General features: G+C 37.0%; 1 protein-coding gene across 1 annotated transcript in view; it reads right to left on the bottom strand.

The window, feature by feature from the left end:
• Window positions 1–483: 483 nt before the first annotated feature.
• pgr (progesterone receptor) overlaps window positions 484–25,998 on the bottom strand; it is a 70,354-nt gene continuing 44,839 nt past the window's right edge. The window contains 4 exon segments of the mRNA NM_001252363.1: window positions 484–639; window positions 16,227–16,384; window positions 18,223–18,353; window positions 18,497–18,641. Of these exon segments, the coding sequence (NP_001239292.1) occupies window positions 484–639; window positions 16,227–16,384; window positions 18,223–18,353; window positions 18,497–18,641 (590 nt within the window).

Genomic DNA, 25,998 nt, shown 5'->3' with positions numbered 1-25,998 from the left:
TCAAAAATAATGCCTCCCCAAAACATTCACATTTAACATGGTCCAAATAATACCTCCCCAAAACCTTCACGTTTTAACTTGGTCAAAAATAATACCCCCCCAAAACCTTCACGTTTAACTTGGTCCAAATAATGCTTCCCCAAAACGTTCACGTTTAACTTGGTCCAAATAATACCTCCCAAAAATCTTGACATTTTACTTGGTCCAAATAATACCTTCCCAAAACGTTCACATTTAACTTGGTCCAAATAATACCTCCCCAAAACCTTCACTTTGAATTTGGTTAATTTTCTTAGTTTCAAAGATATGATACACCCACCGGACAAAGACCTATTGTCAAATCAACATAACATTTGGGTCGATATTTGATTGATATTTGATGATGTTGATCAAATATTTATTCAACTCTTCTTGCTCTTTGGGTATATTCTATTTTTCCATGGTGCTTTGCGCGGTGCAGGTTTGGTTGTCTCCTGTGATTGGTCACTTGGCGTGGAAGAGGAGGGTCTTGACCATGCCGGCCAGGACCTTGGGGAGCTGGGAAGAGATGACCTCTGACATCATTTCAGGGAACTCAACCTTCATAGCGTCAGCCTGGATGTAGGTACTAAGACAGTATAGGTTCACTTTCTTCACAATCTGGTGGTGGGGGGGGGAAGATGGAGGAGGGGCAAACATGTCAGCATTTTGTCCTCAACAAATCATGGTCCTAATACCTGAAACTTTTATCCAACGATTTACGAGTTGGGTGTAATAGGTTACTATCCCGATAACCTGGACCTGTCCACAGCTGGACAAATAAATATTCAGATAATTAATGCAGAGTCTAAATACAAATGCCACTGAGGCCCTAATGCACACAGTAGAAAAACAAACAGGTTAAGTTACAGAGTAGACTACAAAGTGTATCTCCGAATGGCGCAGTGAATTATCCAAACAGGTTTGAACACCGTGGTTCTTAACGCATGGAGCATGTTGTATTATCATAGTACAGGCCTCAACAGTACCAAAAGGAAATAAAAAGCGGCATGCTGGGAGAATGACCGTGGTTTAGTTTCCTCCAAATCATTGATCATTGATACTTCGCTATCGTAACCTCAATTAGATAGCCTATAGCAAGACATATGGTCAAAATATGAAAATGGATAAAAGCGGCAATCGATAAAAAGTGCATGTAAAGCAGATGGCTTTATAAAGTGAAAAGTGGACATCTAAAACTAACCTAAAGAAACCTTCATATTGAAGCCTATATCATATTGGTTCATTATATTACATTATACCTTGATATAAAGGTACAGGAGAACATTATACCTTGATATAAAGGTACAGGGGAACATTATACCTCCACATTATACTTGATATAAAGGTACAGGGGAACATTAAACCTTGATATAAAGGTACAGGGGAACATTATACCTCCACATTATACCTTGATATAAAGGTACAGGAGAACATTATACCTTGATATAAAGGTACAGGGGAACATTATACCACATTATACCTTGATATAAAGGTACAGGGGAACATTATACCTTGATATAAAGGTACAGGGGAACATTAGACCTCCACATTATACCTTGATATAAAGGTACAGGGGAACATTAAACCTTGATATAAAGGTACAGGGGAACATTATACCTCCACATTATACCTTGATTTAAAGGTACAGGGGAACATTATACCTTGATATAAAGGTACAGGGTAACATTAAACCTCCACATTATACCTTGAAATAAAGGTACAGGGGAACATTATTCCTTGATATAAAGGTACAGGGGAACATTATACCACATTATACCTTGATTTAAAGGTACAGGGGAACATTATACCTTGATATAAAGGTACAGGGTAACATTAGACCTCCACATTATACCTTGATATAAAGGTACAGGGGAACATTATTCCTTGATATAAAGGTACAGGGGAACATTATACCACATTATACCTTGATATAAAGGTACAGGGGAACATTATACCTCCACATTATACCTTGATATAAAGGTACAGGGGAACATTATACCTCCACATTATACCTTGATTTAAAGGTACAGGGGAACATTATACCTTGATATAAAGGTACAGGGTAACATTAAACCTCCACATTATACCTTGATATAAAGGTACAGGGGAACATTATACCTCATTATACCTTGATATAAAGGTACAGGGGAACATTATACCTCATTATACCTTGATATAAAGGTACAGGGGAACATTAAACCTCCACATTATACCTTGATATAAAGGTACAGGGGAACATTATACCTTGATATAAAGGTACAGGGGAACATTATACCTTGTTATAAAGGTACAGGGGAACATTATACCTCATTATACCTTGATATAAAGGTACAGGGGAACATTATACCTCATTATACCTTGATATAAAGGTACAGGGGAACATTATACCTCATTATACCTTGATATAAAGGTACAGGGGAACATTAAACCTCCACATTAAACCTTGATATAAAGGTACAGGGGAACATTAAACCACATTATACCTTGATATAAAGGTACAGGGGAACATTATACCTCCACATTATACCTTGATTAAAAAGGTACAGGGCAACATTATACCTTGATATAAAGGTACAGGGGAACATTATACCTTGATATAAAGGTACAGGGGAACATTAAACCACATTATACCTTGATATAAAGGTACAGGGGAACATTAAACCACATTATACCTTGATATAAAGGTACAGGGGAACATTATACCTCCACATTATACCTTGATTAAAAAGGTACAGGGCAACATTATACCTTGATATAAAGGTACAGGGGAACATTATACCTTGATATAAAGGTACAGGGTAACATTAAACCTCCACATTATACCTTGAAATAAAGGTACAGGGGAACATTATACCTTGATATAAAGGTACAGGCGAACATTATACCTCCACATTATACCTTGATATAAAGGTACAGGGGAACATTAAACCTCCACATTATACCTTGATATAAAGGTACAGGGGAACATTATACCTTGATATAAAGGTACAGGGGAACATTATACCTCCACATTATAGCTTGATATAAAGGTACAGGAGAACATTATACCTTGATATAAAGGTACAGGGGAACATTAGACCACATTATACCTTGATATAAAGGTACAGGGGAACATTATACTACATTATACCTTGATATAAAGGTACAGGGGAACATTAAACCACATTATACCTTGATATAAAGGTACAGGGGAACATTATACCTTGATATAAAGGTACAGGGGAACATTATACCTCCACATCATACCTTGATATAAAGGTACAGGGGAACATTAGACCACATTATACCTTGATATAAAGGTACAGGGGAACATTATACTACATTATACCTTGATATAAAGGTACAGGGGAACATTATACCTTGATATAAAGGTACAGGGGAACATTATACCACAATATACCTTGATATAAAGGTACAGGGGAACATTATACCTTGATATAAAGGTACAGGGGAACATTATACCTTGATTTAAAGGTACAGGGGAACATTATACCTTGATATAAAGGTACAGGGTAACATTAAACCTCCACATTATACCTTGATATAAAGGTACAGGGGAACATTATACCTCCACATCATACCTTGAAATAAAGGTACAGGGGAACATTATTCCTTGATATAAAGGTACAGGGGAACATTATACCACATTATACCTTGATATAAAGGTACAGGGGAACATTATACCTTGATATAAAGGTACAGGGGAACATTATACCTCCACATTATACCTTGATTTAAAGGTACAGGGGAACATTATTCCTTGATATAAAGGTACAGGGGAACATTATACCTCCACATTATACCTTGATTTAAAGGTACAGGGGAACATTATACCTTGATATAAAGGTACAGGGGAACATTATACCTCCACATTATACCTTGATTTAAAGGTACAGGGGAACATTATACCTCCACATTATACCTTGATATAAAGGTACAGGGGAACATTATACCTCCACATTATACCTTGATTTAAAGGTACAGGGGAACATTATACCTTGATATAAAGGTACAGGGTAACATTAAACCTCCACATTATACCTTGATATAAAGGTACAGGGGAACATTATACCTCCACATTATACCTTGATATAAAGGTACAGGGGAACATTAAACCACATTATACCTTGATATAAAGGTACAGGGGAACATTATACCTTAATATAAAGGTACAGGGGAACATTAGACCACATTATACCTTGATATAAAGGTTCAGGGGAACATTATACTACATTATACCTTGATATAAAGGTACAGGGGAACATTATACCTTGATATAAAGGTACAGGGGAACATTATACCTCATTATACCTTGATATAAAGGTACAGGGGAACATTAGACCACATTATACCTTGATATAAAGGTACAGGGGAACATTATACCACATTATACCTTGATATAAAGGTACAGGGGAACATTATACCACATTATACCTTGATATAAAGGTACAGGGGAACATTATACCTTGATATAAAGGTACAGGGGAACATTATACCCCATTATACCTTGATTAAAAAGGTACAGGGGAACATTATACCTTGATATAAAGGTACAGGGGAACATTATACCTTGATATAAAGGTACAGGGGAACATTAAACCACATTATACCTTGATATAAAGGTACAGGGGAACATTATACCACATTATACCTTGATATAAAGGTACAGGGGAACATTAAACCTCCACATTATACCTTGATATAAAGGTACAGGGGAACATTAAACCACATTATACCTTGATATAAAGGTACAGGGGAACATTATACATTGATATAAAGGTACAGGGGAACATTAAACCTCCACATTATACCTTGATTTAAAAGGTACAGGGGAACATTATACCTTGATATAAAGGTACAGGGGAACATTATACCTCCACATTATACCTTGATTTAAAGGTACAGGGGAACATTATACCTTGATATAAAGGTACAGGGTAACATTAAACCTCCACATTATACCTTGAAATAAAGGTACAGGGGAACATTATTCCTTGATATGAAGGTACAGGGGAACATTATACCACATTATACCTTGATATAAAGGTACAGGGGAACATTATACCTTGATATAAAGGTACAGGGGAACATTATACCTCAACATTATACCTTGATTTAAAGGTACAGGGGAACATTATACCTTGATATAAAGGTACAGGGTAACATTAAACCTCCACATTATACCTTGATATAAAGGTACAGGGGAACATTATACCTCATTATACCTTGATATAAAGGTACAGGGGAACATTATACCTCATTATACCTTGATATAAAGGTACAGGGGAACATTAAAACTCCACATTATACCTTGATATAAAGGTACAGGGGAACATTATACCTTGATATAAAGGTACAGGGGAACATTATACCTTGATATAAAGGTACAGGGGAACATTAAACCACATTATACCTTGATATAAAGGTACAGGGGAACATTAGACCTCATTATACCTTGATATAAAGGTACAGGGGAACATTAAACCTCCACATTATACCTTGATATAAAGGTACAGGGGAACATTAGACCACATTATACCTTGATATAAAGGTACAGGGGAACATTATACCTTGATATAAAGGTACAGGGGAACATTATACCTCATTATACCTTGATATAAAGGTACAGGGTAACATTAAACCTCCACATTATACCTTGATATAAAGGTACAGGGGAACATTATACCTCATTATACCTTGATATAAAGGTACAGGGGAACATTATACCTCATTATACCTTGATATAAAGGTACAGGGGAACATTAAACCTCCACATTATACCTTGATATAAAGGTACAGGGGAACATTATACCTTGATATAAAGGTACAGGGGAACATTATACCTTTATATAAAGGTACAGGGGAACATTAAACCACATTATACCTTGATATAAAGGTACAGGGGAACATTAAACCACATTATACCTTGATATAAAGGTACAGGGGAACATTATACCTCCACATTATACCTTGATTAAAAAGGTACAGGGGAACATTATACCTTGATATAAAGGTACAGGGGAACATTAAACCTCCACATTATACCTTGATATAAAGGTACAGGGTAACATTAAACCTCCACATTATACCTTGAAATAAAGGTACAGGGGAACATTATACCTTGATATAAAGGTACAGGGGAACATTATACCTTGATATAAAGGTACAGGGGAACATTAAACCTCCACATTATACCTTGATATAAAGGTACAGGGTAACATTAAACCTCCACATTATACCTTGATATAAAGGTACAGGGGAACATTAGACCTCCACATTATACCTTGATATAAAGGTACAGGGGAACATTAGACCACATTATACCTTGATATAAAGGTACAGGGGAACATTATACCACAATATACCTTGATATAAAGGTACAGGGGAACATTATACCTCCACATTATACCTTGATTTAAAGGTACAGGGGAACATTATACCTTGATATAAAGGTACAGGGTAACATTAAACCTCCACATTATACCTTGATATAAAGGTACAGGGGAACATTATACCTCATTATACCTTGATATAAAGGTACAGGGGAACATTAAACCTCCACATTATACCTTGATATAAAGGTACAGGGGAACATTAAATCACATTATACCTTGATATAAAGGTACAGGGGAACATTATACCTTGATATAAAGGTACAGGGGAACATTATACCTCATTATACCTTGATGCAAAGGTACAGGGGAACATTATACCTCCACATTATACCTTGATATAAAGGTACAGGGGAACATTATACCACATTATACCTTGATATAATTGTACAGGGGAACATTATACCTTGATATAAAGGTACAGGGGAACATTATACCACATTATACCTTGATATAAAGGTACAGGGGAACATTATACCTCCACATTATACCTTGATTAAAAAGGTACAGGGGAACATTATACCTTGATATAAAGGTACAGGGTAACATTATACCTTGATATAAAGGTACAGGGGAACATTAAACCACATTATACCTTGATATAAAGGTACAGGGGAACATTATACCTTGATATAAAGGTACAGGGGAACATTATACCTCCACATTATACCTTGACATAAAGGTACAGGGGAACATTAAACCTTGATATAAAGGTACAGGGGAACATTATACTACATTATACCTTGATATAAAGGTACAGGGGAACATTATACCTTGATATAAAGGTACAGGGGAACATTAGACCTCCACATCATACCTTGATATAAAGGTACAGGGGAACATTATACCTTGATATAAAGGTACAGGGCAACATTAGATCTCATTATACCTTGATATAAAGGTACAGGGGAACATTATACCTTGATATAAAGGTACAGGGTAACATTAAACCACATTATACCTTGATATAAAGGTACAGGGGAACATTAAACCTTGATATAAAGGTACAGGGGAACATTAAACCTCCACATTATACCTTGATATAAAGGTACAGGGGAACATTAAACCTTGATATAAAGGTACAGGGGAACATTAGACATCCACATTATACCTTGATATAAAGGTACAGGGGAACATTATACCTTGATATAAAGGTACAGGGGAACATTATACCTCCACATTATACCTTGATATAAAGGTACAGGGGAACATTAAACCTCCACATTATACCTTGATATAAAGGTACAGGGGAACATTATACCTCCACATTATACCTTGATATAAAGGTACAGGAGAACATTATACCACATTATACCTTGATATAAAGGTACAGGGGAACATTAAACCTTGATATAAAGGTACAGGGGAACATTAAACCTCCGCATTATACCTTGATATAAAGGTACAGGGGAACATTAAACCTTGATATAAAGGTAGAGGGGAACATTAGACATCCACATTATACCTTGATATAAAGGTACAGGGGAACATTAAACCTCCACATTATACCTTGATATAAAGGTACAGGGGAACATTATACCACATTATACCTTGATATAAAGGTACAGGGGAACATTATACCTCCACATTATACCTTGATTAAAAAGGTACAGGGGAACATTATACCTTGATATAAAGGTACAGGGGAACATTATACCTTGATATAAAGGTACAGGGGAACATTAAACCACATTATACCTTGATATAAAGGTTCAGGGGAACATTATACCTCCACATTATACCTTGATATAAAGGTACAGGGGAACATTAAACCACATTATACCTTGATACAAAGGTACAGGGGAACATTAGACCACATCATACCTTGATAGAAAGGTACAGGGGAACATTATACCTTGATATAAAGGTACAGGGTAACATTAAACCACATTATACCTTGATATAAAGATACAGGGGAACATTATACCTTGATATAAAGGTACAGGGGAACATTAGACCTTGATATAAAGGTACAGGGGAACATTAGACCACATTATACCTTGATATAAAGGTACAGGGGAACATTAAACCACATTATACCTTGATATAAAGGTACAGGGGAACATTAAACCTCCACATTATACCTTGATATAAAGGTACAAGAGAACATTATACCACATCATACCTTGATATAAAGGTACAGGGGAACATTAGACCACATTATACCTTGATATAAAGGTACAGGGGAACATTATACCTTGATATAAAGGTACAGGGGAACATTAGACCTTGATATAAAGGTACAGGGGAACATTATACCACATTATACCTTGATAGAAGGTACAGGGGAACATTATACCACATTATACCTTGATATAAAGGTACAGGGGAACATTATACCTTGATATAAAGGTACAGGGGAACATTAGACCACATTATACCTTGATATAAAGGTACAGGGGAACATTAAACCACATTATACCTTGATATAAAGGTACAGGGGAACATTAAACCTCCACATTATACCTTGATATAAAGGTACAGGAGAACATTATACCACATTATACCTTGATATAAAGGTACAGGGGAACATTAAACCTTGATATAAAGGTACAGGGGAACATTAAACCTCCACATTATACCTTGATATAAAGGAACAGGAGAACATTATACCACATTATACCTTGATATAAAGGTACAGGGGAACATTAAACCTTGATATAAAGGTACAGGGGAACATTAAACCTCCACATTATACCTTGATATAAAGGTACAGGAGAACATTAAACCTCCACATTATACCTTGATATAAAGGTACAGGGGAACATTATACCTTGATATAAAGGTACAGGGGAACATTAAACCACATTATACCTTGATATAAAGGTACAGGGGAACATTATACCTTGATATAAAGGTACAGGGGAACATTAAACCACATTATACCTTGATATAAAGGTACAGGGGAACATTAAACCACATTATACCTTGATATAAAGGTACAGGGGAACATTAAACCACATTATACCTTGATACAAAGGTACAGGGGAACATTAGACCACATCATACCTTGATAGAAAGGTACAGGGGAACATTATACCTTGATATAAAGGTACAGGGTAACATTAAACCACATTATACCTTGATATAAAGATACAGGGGAACATTATACCTTGATATAAAGGTACAGGGGAACATTAGACCTTGATATAAAGGTACAGGGGAACATTATACCACATTATACCTTGATAGAAGGTACAGGGGAACATTATACCACATTATACCTTGATATAAAGGTACAGGGGAACATTATACCTTGATATAAAGGTACAGGGGAACATTAGACCACATTATACCTTGATATAAAGGTACAGGGGAACATTAAACCACATTATACCTTGATATAAAGGTACAGGGGAACATTAAACCTCCACATTATACCTTGATATAAAGGTACAAGAGAACATTATACCACATCATACCTTGATATAAAGGTACAGGGGAACATTAGACCACATTATACCTTGATATAAAGGTACAGGGGAACATTATACCTTGATATAAAGGTACAGGGGAACATTAGACCTTGATATAAAGGTACAGGGGAACATTATACCACATTATACCTTGATAGAAGGTACAGGGGAACATTATACCACATTATACCTTGATATAAAGGTACAGGGGAACATTATACCTTGATATAAAGGTACAGGGGAACATTAGACCACATTATACCTTGATATAAAGGTACAGGGGAACATTAAACCACATTATACCTTGATATAAAGGTACAGGGGAACATTAAACCTCCACATTATACCTTGATATAAAGGTACAGGAGAACATTATACCACATTATACCTTGATATAAAGGTACAGGGGAACATTAAACCTTGATATAAAGGTACAGGGGAACATTAAACCTCCACATTATACCTTGATATAAAGGAACAGGAGAACATTATACCACATTATACCTTGATATAAAGGTACAGGGGAACATTAAACCTTGATATAAAGGTACAGGGGAACATTAAACCTCCACATTATACCTTGATATAAAGGTACAGGAGAACATTAAACCTCCACATTATACCTTGATATAAAGGTACAGGGGAACATTATACCTTGATATAAAGGTACAGGGGAACATTAGACCTCCACATTATACCTTGATATAAAGGTACAGGGGAACATTATACCTTGATATAATGGTACAGGGGAACATTATACCTTGATATAAAGGTACAGGGGAACATTAAACCTCCACATTATACCTTGATTTAAAGGTACAGGGGAACATTATACCACATTATACCTTGTTATAAAGGTACAGGGGAACATTATACCTCCACATTATACCTTGATATAAAGGTACAGGGGAACATTATACCTTGATATAAAGGTACAGGGGAACATTAAACCACATTATACCTTGATATAAAGGTACAGGGGAACATTATACCTTGATATAAAGGTACAGGGGAACATTAAACCTCCACATTATACCTTGATATAAAGGTACAGGAGAACATTATACCACATTATACCTTGATATAAAGGTACAGGGGAACATTAGACCTCCACATTATACCTTGATATAAAGGTACAGGGGAACATTATACCTCCACATTATACCTTGATTAAAAATGTACAGGGGAACATTATACCACATTATACCTTGATATAAAGGTACAGGGGAGCATTATACCTTGATATAAAGGTACAGGGGAACATTATACCCCATTATACCTTGATATAAAGGTACAGGGGAACATTATACCTCCACATTATACCTTGATATAAAGGTACAGGTTAACATTAAACCTTGATATAAAGGTACAGGGGAACATTAAACCTCCACATTATACCTTGATATAAAGGTACAGGGGAACATTATACCTCCACATTATACCTTGATATAAAGGTACAGGGGAACATTAAACCTTGATATAAAGGTACAGGGCAACATTAGATCTCATTATACCGTGATATAAAGGTACAGGGGAACATTATACCACATTATACCTTGATAGAAGGTACAGGGGAACATTATACCTTGATATAAAGGTACAGGGGAACATTAAACCACATTATACCTTGATATAAAGGTACAGGGTAACATTAAACCTCCACATTATACCTTGAAATAAAGGTACAGGGGAACATTATACCTTGATATAAAGGTACAGGGGAACATTAAACCTCCACATTATACCTTGATATAAAGGTACAGGGCAACATTAGATCTCATTATACCTTGATATAAAGGTACAGGGGAACATTATACCTTGATATAAAGGTACAGGGTAACATTAAACCTCTACAATATACCTTGATATAAAGGTACAGGGGAACATTATACCTCCACATTAAACCTTGATATAAAGGTACAGGGGAACATTATACCTCCACATTATACCTTGATTTAAAGGTACAGGGGAACATTATACCTTGATATAAAGGTACAGGGTAACATTAAACCTCCACATTATACCTTGATATAAAGGTACAGGGGAACATTATACCTCCACATTATACCTTGATATAAAGGTACAGGGGAACATTATACCACATTATACCTTGATATAAAGGTACAGGGGAACATTATACCTTGATATAAAGGTACAGGGGAACATTAAACCTCCACATTATACCTTGATTAAAAAGGTACAGAGGAACATTATACCCCATTATACCTTGATATAAAGGTACAGGGGAACATTAAACCTCCACATTATACCTTGATATAAAGGTACAGGGGAACATTAAACCACATTATACCTTGATATAAAGTGTACAGGGGAACATTATACCACATTATACCTTGATAGAAGGTACAGGGGAACATTATACCTTGATATAAAGGTACAGGGGAACAATATACCTCCACATTATACCTTGATATAAAGGTACAGTGGAACATTATACCTCCACATTATACCTTGATATAAAGGTACAGGGGAACATTAAACCACATTATACCTTGATATAAAGGTACAGGGGAACATTAAACCTTGATATAAAGGTACAGGGGAACATTATACCTCCACATTATACCTTGATATAAAGGTACAGGGGAACATTAAACCTCCACATTATACCTTGATATAAAGGTACAGGGGAACATTAGACCACATTATACCTTGATATAAAGGTACAGGGGAACATTATACTACATTATACCTTGATATAAAGATACAGGGGAACATTATACCTTGATATAAAGGTACAGGGGAACATTAAACCACATTATAACTTGATATAAAGGTACAGGGGAACATTATACCTTGATATAAAGGTACAGGGGAACATTAGACCTCCACATTATACCTTGATATAAAGGTACAGGGGAACATTATACCTTGATATAAAGGTACAGGGTAACATTAAACCTCCACATTATACCTTGATATAAAGGTACAGGGGAACATTATACCTCCACATTATACCTTGATATAAAGGTACAGGGGAACATTATACCACATTATACCTTGATATAAAGGTACAGGGGAACATTATACCTTGATATAAAGGTACAGGGGAACATTATACCTCCACATTATACCTTGATATAAAGGTACAGGGGAACATTATACCACATTATACCTTGATATAAAGGTACAGGGGAACATTATACCTTGATATAAAGGTACAGGGGAACATTATACCTCCACATTATACCTTGATATAAAGGTACAGGGGAACATTATACCACATTATACCTTGATTAAAAAGGTACAGGGGAACATTATACCTTGATATAAAGGTACAGGGGAACATTATACCACATTATACCTTCATATAAAGGTACAGGGGAACATTAAACCTTGATATAAAGGTACAGGGGAACATTAAACCTCCACATTATACCTTGATATAAAGGTACAGGGGAACATTATACCTTGATATAAAGGTACAGGGGAACATTATACCTTGATATAAAGGTACAGGGGAACATTATACCTCCACATTATACCTTGATATAAAGGTACAGGGGAACATTAAACCACATTATACCTTGATATAAAGGTACAGGGGAACATTATACCACATTATACCTTGATAGAAGGTACAGGGGAACATTATACCTTGATATAAAGGTACAGGGGAACATTTTACCTTGATATAAAGGTACAGGGGAACATTATACCTCCACATTATACCTTGATATAAAGGTACAGGGGAACATTATACCACATTATACCTTGATATAAAGGTGCAGGAGAACATTATACCTTGATATAAAGGTACAGGGGAACATTATACCTCTACAATATACCTTGATATCAAGGTACAGGGGAACATTAAACCTCCACATTATACCTTGATATAAAGGTACAGGGGAACATTGGACCACATTATACCTTGATATAAAGGTACAGGGGAACATTATACTACATTATACCTTGATATAAAGGTACAGGGGAACATTATACCTTGATATAAAGGTACAGGGGAACATTAAACCACATTATACCTTGATATAAAGGTACAGGGGAACATTATACCTTGATATAAAGGTACAGGGGAACATTATACCACATTATACCTTGATATAAAGGTACAGGGGAACATTTTACCTTGATATAAAGGTACAGGGGAACATTAGACCTCCACATTATACCTTGATATAAAGGTACAGGGGAACATTATACCTCCACATTATACCTTGATATAAAGGTACAGGGGAACATTATACCACATTATACCTTGATATAAAGGTGCAGGAGAACATTATACCTTGATATAAAGGTACAGGGGAACATTATACCTCTACAATATACCTTGATATCAAGGTACAGGGGAACATTAAACCTCCACATTATACCTTGATATAAAGGTACAGGGGAACATTGGACCACATTATACCTTGATATAAAGGTACAGGGGAACATTATACTACATTATACCTTGATATAAAGGTACAGGGGAACATTATACCTTGATATAAAGGTACAGGGGAACATTAAACCACATTATACCTTGATATAAAGGTACAGGGGAACATTATACCACATTATACCTTGATATAAAGGTACAGGGGAACATTATACCTTGATATAAAGGTACAGGGGAACATTAAACCACATTATAACTTGATATAAAGGTACAGGGGAACATTATACCTTGATATAAAGGTACAGGGGAACATTAAACCACATTATACCTTGATATAAAGGTACAGGGGAACATTATACCTTGATATAAAGGTACAGGGTAACATTAAACCTCCACATTATACCTTGATATAAAGGTACAGGGGAACATTATACCACATTATAACTTGATATAAAGGTACAGGGGAACATTATACCTTGATATAAAGGTACAGGGTAACATTAAACCTCCACATTATACCTTGATATAAAGGTACAGGGGAACATTATACCTCCACATTATACCTTGATATAAAGGTACAGGGGAACATTATACCTTGATATAAAGGTACAGGGGAACATTATACCACATTATACCTTGATACAAAGGTACAGGGGAACATTATAGCTTGATATAAAGGTACAGGGGAACATTAAACCTCCACATTATACCTTGATATAAAGGTACAGGGGAACATTAAACCTCCACATTATACCTTGATATAAAGGTACAGGGGAACATTATACCACATTATACCTTGATTAAAAAGGTACAGGGGAACATTATACCCCATTATACCTTGATATAAAGGTACAGGGGAACATTAAACCTTGATATAAAGGTACAGGGGAACATTATACCCCATTATACCTTGATATAAAGGTACAGGGGAACATTATACCTTGATATAAAGGTACAGGGGAACATTATACCTCTACAATATACCTTGATATAAAGGTACAGGGGAACATTAAACCACATTATACCTTGATATAAAGGTACAGGGGAACATTAGACCTTGATATAAAGGTACAGGGGAACATTATACCTCCACATTATTCCTTGATATAAAGGTACAGGGGAACATTATACCTCCACATTATACCTTGATATAAAGGTACAGGGGAACATTATACCTTGATTAAAAAGGTACAGTGGAACATTATACCTCCACATTATACCTTGATATAAAGGTACAGGGGAACATTATACCTTGATATAATGGTACAGGGGAACATTATACCTCCACATTATACCTTGATATAAAGGTACAGGGGAACATTAAACCACATTATACCTTGATATAAAGGTACAGGGGAACATTATACCTCCACATTATACCTTGATATAAAGGTACAGGGGAACATTATACCCCATTATACCTTGATATAAAGGTACAGGGGAACATTAAACCACATTATACCTTGATATAAAGGTACAGGGGAACATTAAACCTTGATATAAAGGTACAGGGGAACATTAAACCTCCACATTATACCTTGATATAAAGGTACAGGGTAACATTATACCACATTATACATTGATATAAAGGTACAGGGGAACATTATACCTTGATATAAAGGTACAGGGTAACATTAAACCTCCACATTATACCTTGATATAAAGGTACAGGGGAACATTATACCTCCACATTATACCTTGATATAAAGGTACAGGGGAACATTAGACATCCACATTATACCTTGATATAAAGGTAAAGGGGAACATTAAACCTCCACATTATACCTTGATATAAAGGTACAGGGCCCGTGATGTTGGCCAAATTTATACACTTTGGTTGACCGGATTCAGTTGCACTTAAAGGATATCTGTACAAGGTGCGTCTTCGACTACCTCCGGAGATGGTCAGGAAGATGTAATCAAAATCAGATCACAATGTGATCAGGACAATGGACGCATGGACGCATGTTAGAAGCAGGTATAAACAGGGCTTATGATAGAGCAGTGACTTCCTGTCCTGTCCAGTACCTCATGCATGGCATCCATGAGCTTGGTGAGATGATAGAAGCGTTGAGAGGAGGCCAGCATGCCTCTCTCCTTCAGATGGATAGCCTTGGTCAGCTCCCGAATGTAGTTCTGTCTCATCTCCTCAAACTGGGCCTGGCTCTTTAAACCCTCCAATGGAACTACGAAGAGAGACAAGGGACAATGGGTCATCAACCCAGAAACAATATGGCTTCATCCAAATGGCACCCTATTTCCTGTATAGAGCACTACTTTTAATCAGGGTCCATAGGCATCCGATCCAAAGTAGTGCACTATATAGGGAATAGGGTGCCATTTGGGATGCAAACTATATTTTAGACAAAAAGAAACAAAAATAATTTCTTAGCAAAGCGCAATTTCTCAAGCAAGAATTTTGCTGGGATTGCCTGTGTGGGGAGGGGAAAACTACTTTAGTTGTTATTGGCAGAGAGGTTTGGAACTCTCGTTCTTATTGGTGTAATTCATTTAACTAATTTACCACATGGTGATGTCACCATGGAAGGACAATAATTCATCCCATCAAAACAAAAGGCTGTAATTTCAGGAAGTCTTTTCAAACAGCTCCTACACTACAAGAGCATTATCATCCTTTTCACAATTTCACAGTATTATTCCAACATCGTAGTGTAAAACTATACATAAAACACAGGAAAATCACATTTTTTGACTGCACTGGGCATTTAATCATCTCGCATCATTTCAATATAAATGGACCATTAGACTAAGAATTACATAATTTGTCTTGAGGTAATTTTATTTTCCACATGAGTGAGCAAATATGTAGTGTAGTGTTAAATATGTAGTGTAAATATGCAGTGTTAAATATGTAGTGTAAATACACAGTGTAAATATGCAGTGTAATTATGCAGTGTAAATATACAGTGTGAAATATCCAGTGTAAATATGCAGCCACAAAGCCTACTATGTGTTCTCCTGAAGTACCAGGGAGAAAGTGAGAGAGACAGTGACATAAATAGTGACAATTTTTTTTTTTTTTTTAGGCTTACAACATCACTGTCTGTGTACCATGTGTTTAACTTCATCTTTATCTTAGTCTTGACTATACTTTACTTTAATAACTTTGTGGATATGTCAACTACTCTCATAAAATCTGTTTTCACTTTTTAGAACTAAAGTGGATGTTCCTTTGGGTTTCTTGAGACCTGACCGTGAACTTGTTTTTTCGATATCTTCAGTCTCTGTTCATGTAAAGGTCAATGTAAAACAGTTACTTAATAACAGCTGCTTCATAAATCCTGCCTTGTCCCAGTTCACTTTTTCCCAGTTCAACAACACATTATGAAACATTGTATATTTCTACATCTGGTGGCAATATATGTGTCCCAAATGAAACCCTGTTCCCTATATAGTACGCTACTTCTGACCAGAGCCGTATGGGTTATATGGGACAGTGCACCATTTGGGACAGAGATAATAGTGTAACCAAGACTTTACCAACTGCTTCAGATGTCTTCTGTTTGTTCTTATTTGATCCTAACAGAAGTCTGTGTGTCACGTCCTGACCATAGTAAGATGTTATTTTCTATGGTAGAGTAGGTCAGGGCGTGACAGGGGGTGTTTTGTGTTTTTCTAAGTTTTCTATTTCTATGTTCTTAGGTTCTAGTTTTTGTATTTCTATGTTGGTTTGTTTGGGATGATCTCCAATTAGAGGCAGCTGGTCCTCGTTGTCTCTAATTGGAGATCATATTTAAGTAGGGGTTTTTCTTCCTGGGTTTTGTGGGTGATTATTTTTGAGTAGTGTTTGTTTCTCCTCTGCGTCACGGTTTGTTGTTTTGTCATTTCAGTTATTTGATGTATTGCAGAGTTTCACAGCGTAAATAAAAATGTGGAACTACACACATGCTGCACCTTGGTCCTCTCCTTTCGACAGCCGTGACACTGTGGGCCAGGAAAGGTAGCGTAGGGTCATCAGTCAATTTAATGTTTTAAAGAGGAAGTGGTACTGTGTTGTGTTTACCAGTGTTGAGAATCATGATGGCTTTCATACAGAGGAACTCCTCTTTGGTGACTTGGAGGCTGGTGAACTCCTGAGGGATGAACTGCATGGCCAGACACAGATCATAAATGGGAGATCTCCTCATACGATCCCTGGGAGACAATACAATATTAATATAGAGATATATCATAGTGGGGTTTTTTAATTGTTTAACGAAATAGTTGGATAAGTGAAAGAAAAAAAAAATATATATATTATTCAATTCAGATTAATATAGAACATTAACACAACTTACTGGCTAAGGATAAGATCAGGAGCGAAGTATAAGTATTCACTGGTGACATTCTGGAAAGATCTCCAACCCAGAGAGAACACCATCAGGTTCATCCAGGAGTACTGGATGAGTGTCATCTGATCGTTGATGTGGAGGCTACGGAACCCTGTCAACAAACCAGAGAAAAGAACGTGTCGTTTTCAATTTTTTTTTTTTTTTTACTTGCAATGACCGTGATATGTGGTTGTTTTTACCTACCTTACTTACTGTAAGTCACTCCGGATAAGAGTGTCTGCTAAATGACCAAAACATCAATGTAAAAAGAAGGAAGAATGACCTTTATACATACATATCTACTGTCATTTCAGTTGAAATTGTTCACTACCTTTATTCATACGCATCAAATCAAACTTTATTTGTCGCGTGCGCCGAATACAACAAGTGTAGACCTTACCGTGAAATGCTGAATACAACAAGTGTAGACCTTACCGTGAAATACTGAATACAACAAGTGTAGACCTTACTGTGAAATGCTTATTTACAAGCCCTTACCCAACACTGCAGTTCAAGAAGAGAAAGAATTTACCAAAATAGACTGAAGTAAAAGATTATAATAAAATGTAACACAATAAGAATAACAATAACGAGGTTATATACAGGGGGTACCGGTACCGAGTCAGTGTGCAGGGGTACAGGATTGTTGAGGTAATTTAGTCATGTAGGTAGAGGTGAAGTAATTATGCATAGATAATAAACAACGAGTAGCAGCACTGTACAAAAGGGGTAGAAGCTGTTGAGGAGCCTTTTGGTCCTAGACTTGGCGCTCTGGCACCGCTTGCCGTGCGATCGCAGAGAAAACAGTCTATAACTTGGGTGACTGGAGTCTCTGACAATTTTAAGGGCCTTCCTCTGACACCGCCTATTATATAGGTCCTGGATGGCAGGAAGTTTGGCTCCTGTACTGGGCCGTACGCAACACCCTCTGTAGCGCCTTATGGTCAGATGCCGAGCAGTTGCCATACCAGGCGGTGATGCAACCGGTCAGGATGCTCTCGATGGTGCAGCTGTAGAACCTTTTGAGGATCTGGGGACCCATGCCAAATATTTTCAGTCTCCTGAGGGGGAAAAGGTTTTGCCGTGACCTCTTCACGCCTGTCTTGGTATGTTTGGACCATGATAGTTCGTTGGTGATGTGGACACCAAGGAACTTGAAACTCTCGACCCGCTCCACTACAGCCCCGTCGATATTAATGGGGGCCTGTTCGGCCCACCTTTTCCTGTAGTCCATGATCAGCTCCTTTGTCTTGCTCATATTGAGGGAAAGGTTGTTGTCCTGGCACCACACTGCCAGTTCTCTGACCTCCCTATACGCCATCTCATCGTTGTCGGTGATCAGGCCTACCACTGTTGTGTTGTCGGTAAACTTAATGATGGTGTTGGAGTCGTGTTTGGCCACTGGGGGATGGTCTGGTGGTGTAGGTATGTAGGTATTACAGACTCGGTCAGGGAGAGGTTGAAAATGTCAAGACACTTGACAGTTGGTCCGCGAATGCTTTGAGTACACGTCCTGGTAATCCGTCTGGCCCAGCGGCTTTTTGAATGTTGACCTGTTTAAAGGTTTTATTCACATCGGCTACCGAGAGCGTTATCACACAGTCATCCAGAACAGCTGGTGCTCCCATGCATGCTTCAGTGTTGCTTGCCTCAAAGCGAGCATAAAAGGCATTTAGCTCATCTGGGCAGCTCGCGTCTGGGTTTACCTTTGGAGTCCATAAAAGTTTTCAAGCCCTGCCACATCCGACTCATCTACTGTCTTTTGAGTTGAAATGGTTCATTACCTTTATTCATATACACAGTATCTAAGGTCATTCATACGTATGTGCTGTCATTTGAGTTGAAATGGCTCAATATCTTTATTCATACTTATCTACTGTCCTTTGAGTTGAAACGGTTTATTATGTAAATAACAACGTTATCAACTTATCACGTTATTATCAAGAACAAGTTGTTCTGCTCCATTTGAAGTACAGCAAGTGATGCGTATCAGAGTGTGAATGTAGTAACCTAGTGACTTAGTCACCCTAGTAACAGTCGTACACGGTTGTAGATGTATCACTACTGGTCAACATTATGGTAGATATATCAATACTGGTCAACATAATAGTAGATATATCAATACTGGTCAACATAATGGTAGATGTATCACTACTGGTCAACATTATGGTAGATATATCAATACTGGTCAACATAATGGTAGATATATCAATACTGGTCAACATTATGGTAGATATATCAATACTGGTCAACATAATGGTAGATATATCAATACTGGTCAACATAATGGTAGATATATCACTACTGGTCAACCATAATGGTAGATATATCAATACTGGTCAACATAATGGTAGATATATCACTACTGGTCAACCATAATGGTAGATATATCACTACTGGTCAACCATAATGGTAGATATATCACTACTGGTCAACATAATGGTAGATATATCACTACTGGTCAACCATAATGGAAGATATATCAATACTGGTCAACCATAATGGTAGATATATCACTACTGGTCAACCATAATGGTAGCTATATCTCTGGTCAACCATAATGGTAGATATATCACTACTGGTCAACATAATGGTAGATATATCACTACTGGTCAACCATAATGGTAGATATATCTCTGGTCAACCATAATGGTAGATATATCACTGGTCAACATAATGGTAGATATATCACTACTGGTCAACCATAATGGTAGATATATCTCTGGTCAACCATAATGGTAGATATATCACTACTGGTCAACATAATGGTAGATATATCACTACTGGTCAACCATAATGGTAGATATATCTCTGGTCAACCATAATGGTAGATATATCACTACTGGTCAACCATAATGGTAGATATATCACTGCTGGTCAACATAATGGTAGATATATCACTACTGGTCAACCATAATGGTAGATATATCTCTGGTCAACCATAATGGTAGATATATCTCTAGTCAACCATAATGGTAGCTATATCACTACTGGTCAACATAATGGTAGATATATCACTGGTCAACCATAATGGTAGATATATCACTACTGGTCAACCATAATGGTAGATATAACACTACTGGTCAACCATAATGGTAGATACATCTCTAGTCAACCATAATGGTAGATATATCTCTGGTCAACCATAATGGTAGCTATATCACTACTGGTCAACATAATGGTAGATATATCACTACTGGTCAACCATAATGGTAGATATATCTCTGGTCAACCATAATGGTAGACATATCTCTGGTCAACCATAATGGTAGATATATCACTGGTCAACCATAATGGTAGATATATCTCTAGTCAACCATAATGGTAGCTATATCACTACTGGTCAACATAATGGTAGATATATCACTGGTCAACCATAATGGTAGATATATCACTACTGGTCAACCATAATGGTAGATATAACACTACTGGTCAACCATAATGGTAGATACATCTCTAGTCAACCATAATGGTAGATATATCTCTGGTCAACCATAATGGTAGCTATATCACTACTGGTCAACATAATGGTAGATATATCACTACTGGTCAACCATAATGGTAGATATATCTCTGGTCAACCATAATGGTAGACATATCTCTGGTCAACCATAATGGTAGATATATCACTGGTCAACCATAATGGTAGATATATCTCTGGTCAACCAAAATGGTAGATATATCTCTGGTCAACATAATGGTAGATATATCTCTGGTCAACCATAATGGTAGATATATCACTACTGGTCAACCATAATGGTAGATATATCTCTGGTCAACCATAATGGTAGATATATCACTACTGGTCAACCATAATGGTAGATATATCTCTGGTCAACCATAATGGTAGATATATCTCTGGTCAACCATAATGGTAGATATATCTCTGGTCAACATAATGGTAGATATATCTCTGGTCAACCATAATGGTAGATATATCTCTGGTCAACCAAAATGGTAGATATATCTTTGGTCAACCATAATGGTAGATATATCTCTGGTCAACCATAATGGTAGATATATCACTACTGGTCAACCATAATGGTAGATATATCTCTGGTCAAACATAATGGTAGATATATCTCTGGTCAACCATAATGGTAGATATATCTCTGGTCAACATAATGGTAGATATATCACTACTGGTCAACCATAATGGTAGATATATCTCTGGTCAACCATAATGGTAGATATATCAATACTGGTCACCATAATGGTAGATATATCGCTGGTCAACAATAATGGTAGATATATCTCTGGTCAACCATAATGGTAGATATATCTTTGGTCAACCATAATGGTAGATATATCTCTGGTCAACCATAATGGTAGATATATCTCTGGTCAACCATAATGGTAGATATATCTCTGGTCAACCATAATGGTAGATATATCTCTGGTCAACCATAATGGTAGATATATCTCTGGTCAACCATAATGGTAGATATATCTCTGGTCAACCATAATGGTAGATATATCACTACTGGTCAACCATAATGGTAGATATATCTCTGGTCAACCATAATGGTAGATATATCACTACTGGTCAACCATAATGGTAGATATATCACTGGTCAACCATAATGGTAGATATATCTCTGGTCAACCATAATGGTAGATATATCACTACTGGTCAACCATAATGGTAGATATATCTCTGGTCAACCATAATGGTAGATATATCTCTGGTCAACATAATGGTAGATATATCTCTGGTCAACCATAATTGCTTTGCAGCTTTTGATCTGGCTTGTATTTAATAGTGTGTGTTTCATGTTTCATAATAACAAATGTCAAATCATTACCTCTCCTTATGGGAACTGGCCTTCCCTCCCTGTCAAATCAATACCTCTCCTTATGGGAACTGGCCTTCGCTCCCTGTCAAATCATTACCTCTCCTTATGGGAACTGGCCTTCGCTCCCTGTCAAATCATTATCTCTCCTTATGGGAACTGGCCTTCCCTCCCTGTCAAATCATTACCTCTCCTTATGGGAACTGGCTTTCCCTTTCTTTGTCTTCATTCTTCTACTTATATTGATGACTTCATAGAAAGCAGGTAGCCTGAAATCCAGACCTGTTTGGTGGTAGCATTCCACTCTTTGTACTCCATGTGACACAGACTACAAGACTGGTCTGGAGGTTACCAGTAGTGATAAAGGGTGTTTAGGAGATAGTGATAAAGGGTGTTTAGGAGGTTACCAGTAGTTATAAAGGGTGTTTATGAGGTTACCAGTAGTGATAAAGGGTGTTTAGGAGGTTACCAGTAGTTACAAAGGGTGTTTAGGAGGTTACCAGTAGTTATAAAGGGTGTTTAGGAGGTTACGAGTAGTTATAAAGGGTGTTTAGGAGATAGTGATAAAGGGTGTTTATGAGGTTACCAGTAGTGATAAAGGGTGATTAGGAGGTTACCAGCAGTTATAAAGGGTGTTTTGGAGGTTACCAGTAGTTATAAAGGGTGTTTAGGAGGTTACCAGTATTGATAAAGGGTGTTTATGAGGTTACCAGTAGTTATAAAGGGTGTTTATGAGGTTACCAGTAGTGATAAAGGCTGTTTAGGAGGTTGACAGTAGTGATAAAGGGTGTTTAGGAGGTTACCAGTAGTTACAAAGGGTGTTTAGGTGGTTACCAGTAGTTATAAAGGGTGTTTAGGAGGTTACCAGTAGTGATAAAGGGTGTTTAGGAGGTTGCCAGTAGTGATAAAGTGTGTTTATGAGGTTACCAGTAGTGATAAAGGGTGTTTAGGAGGTTACCAGTAGTGATAAAGTGTGTTTATGAGGTTACCAGTAGTGATAAACGGTGGTTAGGAGATTACCAGTAGTTATAAAGGGTGTTTAGGAAGTAGTGATGAAGGGCGTTTAGGAGGTTACCAGTAGTGATAAAGTGTGTTTAGGGGGTATTGATAAAGGGTGTTTAGGAGGTTACCAGTAGTTATAAAGGGTGTTTAGGAGGTTACTAGAAGTGATAAAGGGTGTTTAGGAGGTTACTAGTAGTGATAAAGGGTGTTTAGGAGGTTACCAGTAGTGATAAAGGGTGTTTAGGAGGTAGTTATAAAGGGTGTTTACGAGGTAGTTATAAAGGGTGTTTAGGAGATTACCAGTAGTTATAAAGGGTGTTTAGGAGGTTACTAGTAGTGATAAAGGGTGTTTAGGAGGTTACCAGTAGTGATAAAGTGTGTTTATGAGGTTACCAGTAGTTATAAAGGGTGTTTAGTAGGTAGTGATGAAGAGCGTTTAGGAGGTTACCAGTAGTGATAAAGTGTGTTTAGGGGGTATTGATAAAGGGTGTTTAGGAGGTTACCAGTAGTTATAAAGTGTGTTTAGGAGGTTACCAGTAGTTATAAAGGGTGTTTAGAAGGTTACCAGTAGTGATAAAGGGTGTTTAGGAGGTTACCAGTAGTGATAAAGGGTGTTTATGAGGTTACCAGTAGTTATAAAGGGTGTTTAGGAGGTTACCAGTAGTTATAAAGGGTGTTTAGGAGGTTACCAGTAGTGATAAAGGGTGTTTAGGAGGTTACCAGTAGTTATAAAGGGTGTTTAGGAGGTTACCAGTAGTTATAAAGGGTGTTTAGGAGGTTACCAGTAGTGATAAAGGGTGTTTAGGAGGTTACCAGTAGTGATAAAGGGTGTTTAGGAGGTTACCAGTAGTTATAAAGGGTGTTTAGGAGGTTACCAGTAGTGATAAAGGGTGTTTAGGAGGTTACCAGTAGTGATAAAGGGTGTTTAGGAGGTTACCAGTAGTTATAAAGGGTGTTTAGGAGGTTACCAGTAGTGATAAAGGGTGTTTAGGAGGTTACCAGTAGTTATAAAGGGTGTTTACGAGGTTACCAGTAGTGATAAAGGGTGTTTAGGAGGTTACCAGTAGTGATAAAGGGTGTTTAGGAGGTTACCAGTAGTTATAAAGGGTGTTTAGGAGGTTACCAGTAGTGATAAAGGGTGTTTAGGAGGTTACCAGTAGTGATAAAGGGTTTTTAGGAGGTTGCCAGTAGTTATAAAGGGTGTTTAGGAGGTAGTGATAAAGGGTGTTTAGGAGGATACCAGTAGTTATAAAGGGTGTTTAGGAGGTTACCAGTAGTGATAAAGGGTGTTTAGGAGGTTACCAGTAGTGATAAAGGGTGTTTAGGAGGTAGTGATAAAGGGTGTTGACGGAGGTTACCAGTAGTTATAAAGGGTGTTTAGGAGGTTACTAGTAGTGATAAAGGGTGTTTAGGAGGTTACTAGTAGTGATAAAGGGTGTTTAGGAGGTTACCAGTAGTTATAAAGGGTGTTTAGGAGGTTGCCAGTAGTTATAAAGGGTGTTTAGGAGGTTACCAGTAGTGATAAAGGGTGTTTAGGAGGTAGTTATAAAGGGTGTTTACGAGGTAGTTATAAAGGGTGTTTAGGAGGTTACCAGTAGTGATAAAGTGTCTTTAGGGGGTATTGATAAAGGGTGTTTAGGAGGTTACCAGTAGTTATAAAGGGTGTTTAGGAGG

Source organism: Salmo salar, chromosome ssa20 (assembly GCF_905237065.1).
Source record: "Salmo salar chromosome ssa20, Ssal_v3.1, whole genome shotgun sequence".
Taxonomy (NCBI): Eukaryota; Metazoa; Chordata; class Actinopteri; order Salmoniformes; family Salmonidae; genus Salmo; species Salmo salar.
The sequence above is the reverse complement of the archived record's forward strand: the minus strand, read 5'-3'. Positions and strand labels throughout refer to the sequence as shown.